Source organism: Triticum aestivum, chromosome 2D (genome assembly GCF_018294505.1).
Source record: "Triticum aestivum cultivar Chinese Spring chromosome 2D, IWGSC CS RefSeq v2.1, whole genome shotgun sequence".
NCBI classification, from domain to species: Eukaryota; Viridiplantae; Streptophyta; class Magnoliopsida; order Poales; family Poaceae; genus Triticum; species Triticum aestivum.
The window spans coordinates 530,442,918-530,454,797 of NC_057799.1; the positions used below are offsets into that span (position 1 = coordinate 530,442,918).

The 11,880-nt window shown below is 47.4% G+C and overlaps 1 protein-coding gene across 1 annotated transcript; it reads left to right on the forward strand.

Moving 5' to 3' along the window:
* The first annotated feature begins 6,065 nt into the window (after positions 1-6,065).
* Positions 6,066-11,074, forward strand: LOC123054258 (uncharacterized). Its single transcript, XM_044477988.1, has one exon. The coding sequence runs from the start codon at positions 6,583-6,585 to the stop codon at positions 8,857-8,859; it is 2,277 nt and encodes a 758-aa protein (XP_044333923.1). The 5' UTR covers positions 6,066-6,582; the 3' UTR covers positions 8,860-11,074.
* The last annotated feature ends 806 nt before the right edge of the window (positions 11,075-11,880 follow it).

The window sequence follows — 11,880 nt, forward strand, 5'->3', positions numbered from 1 at the left end:
ATCACCGGGTTGTAACTGGCACTTGAAAGGGTGTGTTTTATTAAGTATCCGGTTCTAGTTGTCATAAGGTCAAGGTACGAATCCGGGTCGTCCTTTTACCGAAGGACACGGCTATTCGAATAGATAAACTTCCCTGCAGGGGTGCACCACATAACCCAACACGCTCGATCTCCTCTGGCCGGACACACTTTCCTGGCTCATGCCTGGCCTCGGAAGATCAACACGTCGCAGCCCCACCTAGGCACAACAGAGAGGTCAGCACGCCGGTCTAAATCCTATGCGCACAGGGGTCTGGGCCCATCACCCATTGCACACCTGCATGTTGTGTACGCGGCTGGAAGCAGACCTAGCCCCCTTAATACAAGCGCATGCTTACGGTCCAATTCGGCACGTGCCGCTCAGTCGCTGACGTCAAGAAGGCTTCGGCTGATACCACGACGTCGAGTGCCCATAACTGTTCCCGCGTAGTTGGTTAGTGCGTATAGGCCAATGGCCAGACTCAGATCAAATACCAAGATCTCGTTAAGTGTGTTATTTTGAAGTAACCGCAGACGCCGACCAGGGACAGGCCCACCTCTCACCTAGGTGGTCTCAACCTGCCCTGTCGCTCCGCCACAAAGATCCACTCAGAGGGCCGTCAGGAAAGTATGTCCTTTCAGCCCCCAATCCATGAATCAACCGCGGGTACTCAACGAGCCGACCCGACTTTAGTCACCACATGTATCATGTATAATATGTATGTAAGTATATACCCGTGATCACCTCCCGAGTGATCACGGCCCGGTAGTATAGCATGGCAGATGAACAAGAATGTAGGGCCACTGATGGAATACTAGCATCCTATGCTAAGCATTTAGGATTGCAGGTAAGGGTAATAACTGTAGCAACAATGACAGGCTATGCAGCAGAATAGGATTAACCGAAAGCAGTAACATGCTACACTACTCTAATGCAAGCAGTAGAGAGAAGGAATAGGCGATATCGGGTTGATCAAGGGGGGGCTTGCCTGGTTGCTCTGGCAAGGAGGGGTCGTCAACAACGTAGTTGATAGGGGCTCCAGTAGCGGCGTCAGTCTCATAGTCTACCGGAGAGAAGAGGGGGAAGAAACAATGAATACAATGCAAACAGATGCATATTGATGCATGACATGACAAGTAACGGTGCCAGGTGTGCCCTAACGCAGTAGGAGGTGATACCGGCGAAGGGGGGAAACATCCGGGAAAGTATCCCCGGTGTTTCGCGTTTTCGGACAGATGAACCGGAGGGGAAAAGTTACGTGTTCTCTATGCTAGGGATGTGTGGCGGACGAACGGGCTATGTATCCGGATTCGTCTCGTTGTTCTGAGCAACTTTCATGTACAAAGTATTTTCATCCGAGTAACGAATTATTTTATATTAATTTTTAAAGTTTTAAATCATTTTCTAGAATTAACAGATTATTTCAATTCGAAATTGCATTTATGACGTCATCATGACATCAGCAGTTAACTCTGACCGTTAACTGGTCAAGCTAACACGTGGGTCCCACTATCATTAACTGAGATTATCTAAAATAGCTTAATTAGTTTAATTAGTGATTAGGTTAATCTAATCAGGATTAATTAAGTTAATTAATTTAGTTAACTAATTAATTAATTAATTAATTTTTATTTTATTTATTTTTTAATCTTTTTTAATGTTCTAGGGGCGGGGCCCCACTGTCATTGACCCAGAGGGGGCCTTAACGGGCGCCGGGTACGGGGCGCAGCCCGAGCGGGCGCACGCCCAGGGGCGGGCGAACCCGGCCGGCGGCGAGCGGGCGCAAGGGCAGCGGTGGCTGGAGCGATGATAGGGGAAGGCGGCACCGGCGCGGGGCGCGGGGCGCGCGAGGGGATGCTGTGGGAGGCGGGAGCGCAGGGGGGTGGCTGGAGCGGCGGCAGCAAGGATGGTCGAGCGGCGGTAGGGGCGTAGTGGGCGCGCGGGTCGCGGACAAGGCGGGGAGCACGCGAGCGAGCGCGGGCCGGCCGCGACAGGCGGGCGTGGGGCGAGGGGCGGGGTGCGGCCACTAGCGGCAGGAGCGCGGGTCGGCGCGGTTCGGTTCTCCCGATCCCGATCTAGATCGGGGAGGGGAGAGAGTCGTTGGGGAGTGGGGGAGCGAGGTGGGTCGTGGGTTAGGGTTTCGGGTGTGGGGGATAAGGGAGTGGGGGGCGACCGGTTGGGCCTGGCCTGGCTAGCAGCTGGGCCGACTGGCCCAGTGGGGGGAGGGTTCTCTTTTTCATTTTTTTGTTAGTTTTGGTTTTCCCTTTTGTTTATTTTTATTTTCTATTTATTTGTTTTCTTTTAGTCTTTAATGTATTTTTGTTTAACTGAAATACAAAACAAACTTCTAAATTAGTATTATCTTTAAACCCACTGCCACAAAAAGTTTGACCCCTAATTAAGATGTTTTAATATTTTATAATTTATAAAAGGCATTTAATTAATGTTTTAGCTGTTGTTTAATTACCTGAGTGCATTTAACTATCTTATAAAAATGTGGTTTCTCCACCAATATTACTTATGAATTATTTGTCACATTTAGAACATTTTAGTTTTGACTTTTGAAAACTTTAACTGTTTGACTTGATTTTAAATTTGAAATTTGAACGGGATTTGAATCATCGCAAGATTAACAACAGTAATCGTGGTGACATGGCATCATTAGCGGAGGGTTACTGTAGCTTGAATATTCGGGCGTCACACTTTCAGTATTAAATCATCATACAATGTATGAATCTTGTTCTCCTCATCAACTAATAACTCAAGTGTCTTGGCTTCTCTGCTGACCCTCACCATAGCAGCTATAGCATCTGCATTGTCCACACATACTAGGCCATCCCCTATGTCTTTCCCTAGCAAAATCCAATACACTGATTTGAGGATCTGTGGGGTGATAGTCCATCCTTGTCAGCCACAAACCTAGGGACGCCCCCGAGCTTGTGGCGCCCCTGGCGGGCCTTCGGGGCCCATCTTCTCCTATATATGATGCCATTTGCCCAAGAAAAAAATTAGAAGCAAGGTTTCGGGACGAAGCGCCGCCGTCTCGAGGCGGAACCTGGGTAGGAGCAATTTTGCTCTCTGGCGGAGAGATTCTACTAGGGAAACTTCCCTTCGGGAGGGGGAAATCGAAGCCATCGTCATCACTAACGATCCTCTCATCATGGGAGGGCCAATTTTCATCAACATCTTCACCAGCATCATTTCACCTAAAACCCTAGTTCATCTCTTGTATTCAATCTTAGTCTCAAAACATCAGATTGGTACATGTGGGTTGCTAGTAGTGTTCATTACATCTCGTAGTTGATGCTTGTCGGTTTATTTGGTGGAAGATCATATGTTCAGATCCTTGATGTTATTCAATACCCCTCCGATCTTGAGAATGAATATGATTTGTGAGTAGTTACGTTTGTTCTTGAGGACATGGGAGAAGTCTTGTCATAAGTAATCATGTGAATTTGGCATTCATTCGATATTTTGATGATATGTATGTTGTTGTTTCCCTTAGTGGTGTTATGTGAACGTCGACTACATGACACTTCACCATCTTTGGGCATAAGGGAAGGCATTGTGGAGTAGTTATTAAATGATGGGTTGCTAGAGTGACAAAAGCTTAAACCCTAGTTTATGCTCTATTCCGTAAGGGGCTGATTTGGATCCATATTTTCCATGCTATGTTTAGATTTATCTTAATTCTTCTTTCATAGTTGCAGATGCTTGCGAGAGGGGGTAATCATAAGTGGGAGGCTTGTTCAAGTAAGAACATCGCCCAAGCACCGGTCCACCCACATATCAAATTATCAAAGTAACGAACGCGAATCAAACAAACATGATGAAAGTGACTAGATGAAATTCCCATGTGTTCTCAAGAACGCTTTGCTTATTATAAGAAACCGTTCCGGTCTGGCCTTCGCTACAAAAAGGATTGAGCTACCTTGCTGCACCTCTGTTACCATTACTACTGTTTGCTCGTTACAAATTACCTTGCTATCAAACTATCTGTTACCGACAATTTCAGTGCCTGCAGATAATACCTTGCTGAAAACCACTTGGCATTTCCTTCTGCTCCTTGTTGGGTTCGACACTCTTACTTACCGAAAGGACTACAATTGATCCCCTATACTTGTGGGTCATCAACTACTCATGAACTGCACAATCCAATTAAAGACATGAAGTGCAAATATTCATAACTGACAATATGCACATCATATTCAGTCTAATATTCAAACTAAAGTATGCACTGAATATCACCTAAAAGACCACCCTTTCATCACATAGCAATAGTAAAATTTCATACTTTCAGCATATTACAGTGGGAATAAAACTACAATCCATTCACCAACATACATAATGATCCCAGCATTACCTCTGAAACTTATATATGCAGTCCCCAACAATGACATCTCTAAAACTCCCCCTCCCCATAATCTCTAAAACTTTCCCAACATAATCACATCAACACATGGCATCTTATTCCCCTCGATTTGATGCCTTCTAAATATCATGTTGTTCCCCTCCATCATCACATCTAAGAATCCCCTCCCATTGCCCTGGACTGACTGCGCCTTTACACCCCAAATCCCCAAATCGGCATCATAGAAACCCTAGCCTAACTCATGCAAACAAGTTCCTCCTTCCTACTACTAGGGATGTGCACAAGATACCCTAGCCTAACTCATCCAGTCAATCCAAAATTGTGCAAAATTGCTACATGATCATCACAACCTCAAAACCTAACCGGAAGGGGGGGGACAGGGGAAACAGAGGAGCGGGCCAGACCAGATGCTTACCATATTCAGAAGGGAACTCGTTGGGTTCCCTAAGCCGCGGCTCCATGGCGCCCTCTGTTGCCGTCGATCAGGTCCACGATGGCGTCGCCCTGGTTCGCCTTGGCAACATCGAGGAGGAGGACAGAAAGAAAGGAAGGTTTTGGAAGGGGTTTGCATCGGGGGCGTCGACGGGGGGTTATCTACAAAGCTACCGTACGAACAGCTCTCGACGGGTGACCTAAAATGCCACAAACACAAAGGGGGATTCTGCAAAAGCAACATCGAGGAGGAGGACAGAAAGAAATTAAGGTTTTGGAAGGGGTTTGCATCGGGGCGTCGACGGGGGGTTATCTACAAAGCTACCATACGAACAACGCTCAAGGGGTGACCTAAAATGCCCAAACACAAAGGGGGTTTCTGCAAAAGCGCACTTCGGGCCCGACACTGTGCACCTGGCGCGCCACGTGGTCAGTTAGAACTGGTTTATATGAAATTGTTACAACAGTATAGTTGGAGGGGCACTTTTGTGGGGTTTTTTAGTTCTTGTATCACTCTGTTCCCACCACCACAAGTTTGTGTACCAATAGTTGTATTATTATTTTTGTGGGGAAAATGGAGATTTCATTAACTCAAGAAGACTTCTCGGCCTCAGATATGTTTATAATGCAGTCTAAACCCGATCGCAACCAGACAACCGTGCGCGGGGTACTACGTCCATATGCGGCGAGCGCGTGATTATCCTGTGACCTATTAATAAGAGAAAAGGAAATCTCTCTTGAATCAGCAGCCGCTATTATATGTATCTCCTCTACTAGCGCTCGGACCTCTACTTGTGCTTGGACTTGTGAGCCATTCACTGACCGCGCCAATAGCATCGAGACCTGCTGCACCCGTTGACTGGACAAAGCTCCGGTCAGTATTAAGCTTTGCCAATAGTGGCATTAACTCAAGAAAAAATACCACCGCATGCAAAGATTGCCCACTTTCCTTCTCTTTCATCTATGACTTTAAAAAATTGAATTTTCAAAGTTTCAGAATATATTAAACTTTCAAAAAGTACAATCTCTCAGTAATTCAACTTCTATAAATTTTATAACTTTTGGGAACATCGAATTTCTAGCAATTTCAAACTTGCAGAAGTTATGAGTTTTCGAATTTTCATATTTTAGAAATTGAGGATCTGCTTTCAAAAACTAAAAGCATATTTTAAGAAAGTCGCCTCTTAGAACTTGGAGATTTTTGAATAATCTAAATTTTCAGACGGGATATGAGGGATGGATAAGAACAAGGAAACGCCCCTAAAGAAAAGAATAAGGAATGAATAAATTTCCCCTTTAAAAAAGAGTGGATGGGAGGTATTCACGGAGAGAGAAAAGGAGGGGATGGTGGTGCACGCACTGATCAGGCGAGAGAAAAGCTGAGAGAGGATGGAGAAACCACATGCGCGAGTGGGGCGCTACCACCGTCCCGACTGCAGCATGCCTCCTCAGGCCCCAAGGATCAAATTCGCCTGACCACTGATCATCATGACAATGCGAATTTCTTCATCCACTCACAGGATTTGCCGCATCTGGTACCTCGGCCACCTTGCCATGTTGAGGCAGTAGCCGGTAGGTGCAACCAGCCAATGTGAACGACAGTGCACAGACGCCCTTCAGCCCTTGACAGCAGCGTTCGCCAAATCAAGTCGCAAGAAGATCGTCGCCACTCGCCACCACCCACCTCATCTAGCCTCCCCCGGTGAGACCAGTTAAACTAAACCACCAGCCGGGCACCTAGCCGTCGGAAGGAGAGAGCCATGTCAGAGCTTGCGGCGGGCGCCGTGAGCTCACTGCTGTCCGTCATCCGCAGCGAGGCCCTGCTACTGGGTGGCGTCCGAGATGACGTGCAGTTTATCAAGGAGGAGATGGAGAGCATGAAGAGCTTCCTGGCGCACCTGGCCAGGTGGGCACCCCCCGGCGGCGAGCATGACGAGCAGGTGCGCACCTGGATGAACCAGGTGCGGCTGCTTGCCCAGGACTGCAACAACTGCATCAACCTCTACCTCTACCGGGGGAACCCGGATGTCCACCGCGCCAGAGGCGGACTCCGGCGCTACCTCTGGTGGGCAACCTGGTTCCTGCACAAGTTGGTTGCGCAGCACCGTGCTGCCGAGCAGCTGCGCCGGCTCAAGGAGCGGGCACGTGACGTCGGTGAGCGGCGGTTGAGGTATGGTGTGGAGGTCCCGGCGAAGTCAGGGGAGGGGCAATCGTCTCGGACGGCAGCAGCGACGACAAAGCAGACTGCTACACAAGGTAGCTATGCTGCTGGGGACGGCGACGAGGACGAAGATGGTGACTATCAACTCGTGGGGGCAATGGCGACCAACGGTCATTCTGGTCGAAGAGCCTTCATTGAGCCTCGCACTTTGGACGACTACGCGAAGGCAAAGCTATGGGAGTGGATACATGGAATCCCTTTAGGCGCCGGCGAAACTTTGTCCATGGTGATTGTGGCACCGTACACACATCAGGACCTCCTCGCTCTTGTACAAGAAATGTGGGTTTTGCCGCCGCCGGACGTCGTCTACCATCGCATTCTCTTGGTTGACATCCCGGCCGTGCACCCGGATTTTGTGCGGCTACGCCCCAAGGAAGTTCTCTTCTACATTCTGCGTGAACTCAAGCATGCTAAATCCCACCAGCCCAAACCCCAGGAGCAACGCACAGAAGGCGAAGTGGAGGAGAAGAATCTTGACCCCTGGGAAGTTTACATAAGAAGATTGCAAATTTATAGTGAAAAGAAGAGGGCTATTGCGCTTCTTAAAATCAAGGAGAATATCAAAGAGATGAAGGTTTACGAAAAACTTGAGAAAATCAAAAGTGATATTCAAGGTCGAGTGCTGAGGGGCGACAGACTTTCAAAGGGCGACAAGCTGCAGGGGGAGTTTGACCAGCTGGACCTAGATGTACTCCTTGAGCTGATGCTCCACGCAGCTGTTGATGCGTCTCAACAAGGCCAAGGGAAGAAGAAAGACATGCATAGATTACCACCATGGGACAACAACAATATCATCGTCAAGAAGCTTAAGGAGCATATGGAAGTAGAGGAAAATGACAAGGTAGAAGAGGAAGAAGCAGTCAAGCACATGGGGGTGGAACAAGGAGAAGAAGACACAGCCAAGCATAGGGAAGAGGAAGGAGGAGAAGTAACATGCACGCATATGGAGGAGGGGGGAGAAGTAACCATACATACAGAGGAAGGGAAAGGAGAAGTAACCATACATAGGGAGGAGGGGGAGGAAGGAGGTGGTGGAGGAGAAACAACAAAGCATCTGGAGGAGGGGGAAGGAGAAGTAACCATACACAGGGAGAAAGAGGAAGGGGGAGGAGGACAAACATCTAAGCATATGGAGGGGAAAGGAGGAGGAATCGAAAGTCAGCAAACGCCATGGATTCACCTCGACGAGGCACAATATGCACAGATCTTGCGGAAGTTGTTCCCCAAGAGCAGCGGCAGCAAGCCCCTGCAGGCTCAAGACGGATCGTTGGGCAAACAAGCTACAAAGACCACAACAGCTATACTGGGTGAGGATCAAATCAAACAAATGATCCATGATGCAAAGGAAGACATCTTACGGGAGCTGCAGGAAGGCAAAAATGACAATAGTGAAGCGACAGCCGAACCTGGTGTTCCGGATCAAAGCCCAGAAACTATTTCTGAAAAAATCGGTCAGATGATGGACAAAATAAAACATGAATTCAAAGAGCAGCTCAAGATCAAAGGACTTGTGGATGAGATTAAACGTAACTTGAATTATGTTCCGGAGTGGAATAATTATGAAGGTCCTCTGTTTATCCTCAAAGTTGATGAGCTGATGGATGTTTCCACATGGGAGGATACCAGAAAGGCTTTGAGCCTGCTAAACTGCAGCGCCGATCTAATGATCGTCAACCCCACAAAGGACATCCAGCTGGCTAAAGAATATTGCTATCCACCGCGGGAACCTATAGACTATTCTCTTGAAGGCCTCTATCATGATACAGTGCTCGAGCTTACTAGCCAACAGAAGAATGAAGACAACTACAACCCCTAAATTTTTCGTGATATCTTGTACGAGTGTGAGCCACATGAATTCTGCATGAAGATCTTCACTCATGCTTTGTATGCAAACCCCAAGAGGAGCAATGAGGAGTTACTCAAGCTGCACAGCACCCTGCGGGCTTTGCCAACATCATTCCACAACATCGCTAAGGTGATGTTCAAGTTCTCTTACAATGATCTGCCGAAAGAATACAAGTCATGCTTGTTATACCTAGCTATCTTCCCTCCGGGATACAAGATTAGACGGTCAACCTTGATCACACGGTGGGTTGCAGAAGGGCTGACATCCAAGGAAGATTGGCCCAGTTCTGTGTGTCAGGCCAACCGATGTTTTGACGCACTTGTTGACCGGTGCCTTGTTTATCCTGCTGATATTGGTGCCACGGGAAATGTAAAGAGCTGCGTCGTAGGTGATCCAGTTCATGGATTCATTACCGCCATCGCCAGAAAACAACACATGGTGGAGACACGCCTGTCACATCACTTGGCTCGCCACTTCTCCATTTTCAATGAAATACAACTCCGCAGCTCTGATAAAATTGACAAATTCTTCCAGGGGATCTCTAAATCACCTCGAGTATCCCTGCTCAAGGTGCTAGATCTAGAAGGTTGTCCTTACCTTGTTGGGAAGAACCAGCGGTACCTCAAGGACATCTGCAGCAAGATGTTACTGCTCAAGTATCTCAGCCTCAGGAGAATATGTATTACCCAGCTACCTCGTGAAATCAACAACCTCCATGAGCTAGAGGTATTGGATATCCGAGAAACTAAGGTGCCTCCACATGCAACAACAAATATCCTGTTGTTGAAGCTGAAGCGTCTGCTTGCGGGTCACATTGACCAGAATACAAGCAATTTTGGCTCTAGTGGTCAGATTCCTCGTAGGATCGACAAAATGGTTAACATGGAGGTACTATCTAATGTCAAGGCCCAGCAGAGTCATGATTTAAAAGAAGTTGGAAAGCTATGGCAACTGAGGAAGCTAGGTGTGGTTATCGATGATAAGGATAGTCACCTCAGGAATTTTCTTCAGACGATCAGTGACCTACATGAGTGCCTCTGTTCTCTCTCAGTCACTACTATTCCGGCAGCCACACCACACGAGGGTACTCCTTCCAGTGCAGAGTTACCAGGTGGCATTGCCTCTCTCTTAGAAAACCATCCCAAGATTCTTGAGAGTCTAAGCATCAGGGGAGCCACACAGAAGGGGCGTCTTCTTCCATTATTCATAAAAGGTGATAAAAACAAACTTGCCAAGGTAACTCTGGGTAGCACCCTGCTGAGCCAAGATGATCTGGTAGACCTTGCCAAGCTGCCCAAGTTACAGTTTATCAGGCTCCAACACATTGCATGCACCGAGCCCATGCTCAACTTCAAGAAGGGTGAATTCAGTTGCCTCAAGTACCTTGTTGTTGAGGGCTCGGACTTGACTGATATCACTTTTGAGGATGGAGCAGCCCCTGAGATCGAGAAGATGGTTTTGTCTTTCACCACCACAGGTTCTATTTCTGGAATTGACCGGCTTCCAAAACTGAAAGAGCTTGAGTTGAATGACAGCTTCTGCGGCAGTTTGCTATCTTCATTTGACAAGGCCGCACACATAGCCAAGCTGACTCTCCGTGGTACATTGCTAGAGCAAGATGCTCTACAAATACTCGCCAAGAAACCAAGTATACGCACTCTGGTGCTCTTGGATAAGTCTTTTAGCGGAGGACAGAACGAGATTACATTAAAAAAAGATGAGTTTTTATGGCTCAACGTTCTTGTTGTTGACTGCTCAGCGATCACCAAGATCGTCTTCATCTGTGGTTCTGCTCCTAGGCTCGAGAAGATTGTCTGGTCATCTTTCACAACTCTCTCCGGCATTGACAAACTTCCTAGATTGAAGGAGCTCGAGTTAAACGGTGGCCAGGTTCCTGATGAGGTGAGAGAGGCCATTGAAAAACATAAAAACAAGCCTAGTCTTAAACTCAATGGCCCAGAAACCCAAGACTAAGCAAAAGGAGATGAACAAGAGGATGACGACGATGCTGCAACATTCTCTTTCTGCTGGAAGAAACAGGTTTGACACCGGAAGGGCCTCTACTTTGGTCCCATGTGTGGTTTGCGTGTGCTCGTGTAGTGTGGATTGCTGTTCTGCTTGTCTGTTAATTTTTCTTTGTGCTGGACATGAACTTAAAACTGAGTATGTCCATTTACTTGCTCTACATGAGTGCCTTGTGACTCTGATCGAGCATAAATGGTTGTATCTTTGCTTGGATTTAAATGTGTTTGGCTTTCCTCTGTATCGAACATCATATGCATTCGTGTACGGTCTCATGTAATAAGTGTGATGTTTGTGCACACATTTGACTTCTTATTAATGTAAACTTGTAAAGTGTGATATCAATATGCTATGATTTGGGTTGTGCAACTCAAAGATGAACTGGTGCGTGTCATGATACAGTTACCTGTAATGCAGGCATTGGTCGCTTCAAACCAGCTGAGTAGCCGCTGCACTAATGCCTGCCTAGGTACTCGACGCAGAACTTTATGCAGATTAAGCATGTGTTATCCACCATCTGTCTGCATCTTCCGATTGCCGGGCAAGCATTAGCACCCCAGGAAGAATGGAAATTGTTTTCAGCTTGTAGTCAGCCGGCTACTGCAATTCCAGAAAAAAAAACATCTTGTAAAACGATGTACAGCGGTGGAAAGGAGGAGCACCAGCACTTACCAATCCACTTGAGAAGTGCAAACGCATGGAGCAACCACGGTTCTTATTCATTTCCTCATGTAAGAAATCAAATGGAAGCATGTCGCCTGCAGGAACAGAAGCACCCATATCAGGCTGCTGCCCTTATCCCTCTTGAGATCAGCAGATCGGAAGGAGTTGGCGGAGGCGCAGTGCGCCCCCATCTTGCCTTGAATCCGTCCGCGAACGACGACGAGCAGAAAAACACGATCGACGTCACCGACGGCTTGTCCTTCCCCTTCTTCGTCGGTACTGGGCGATCTCGTCGATTCCGATCTA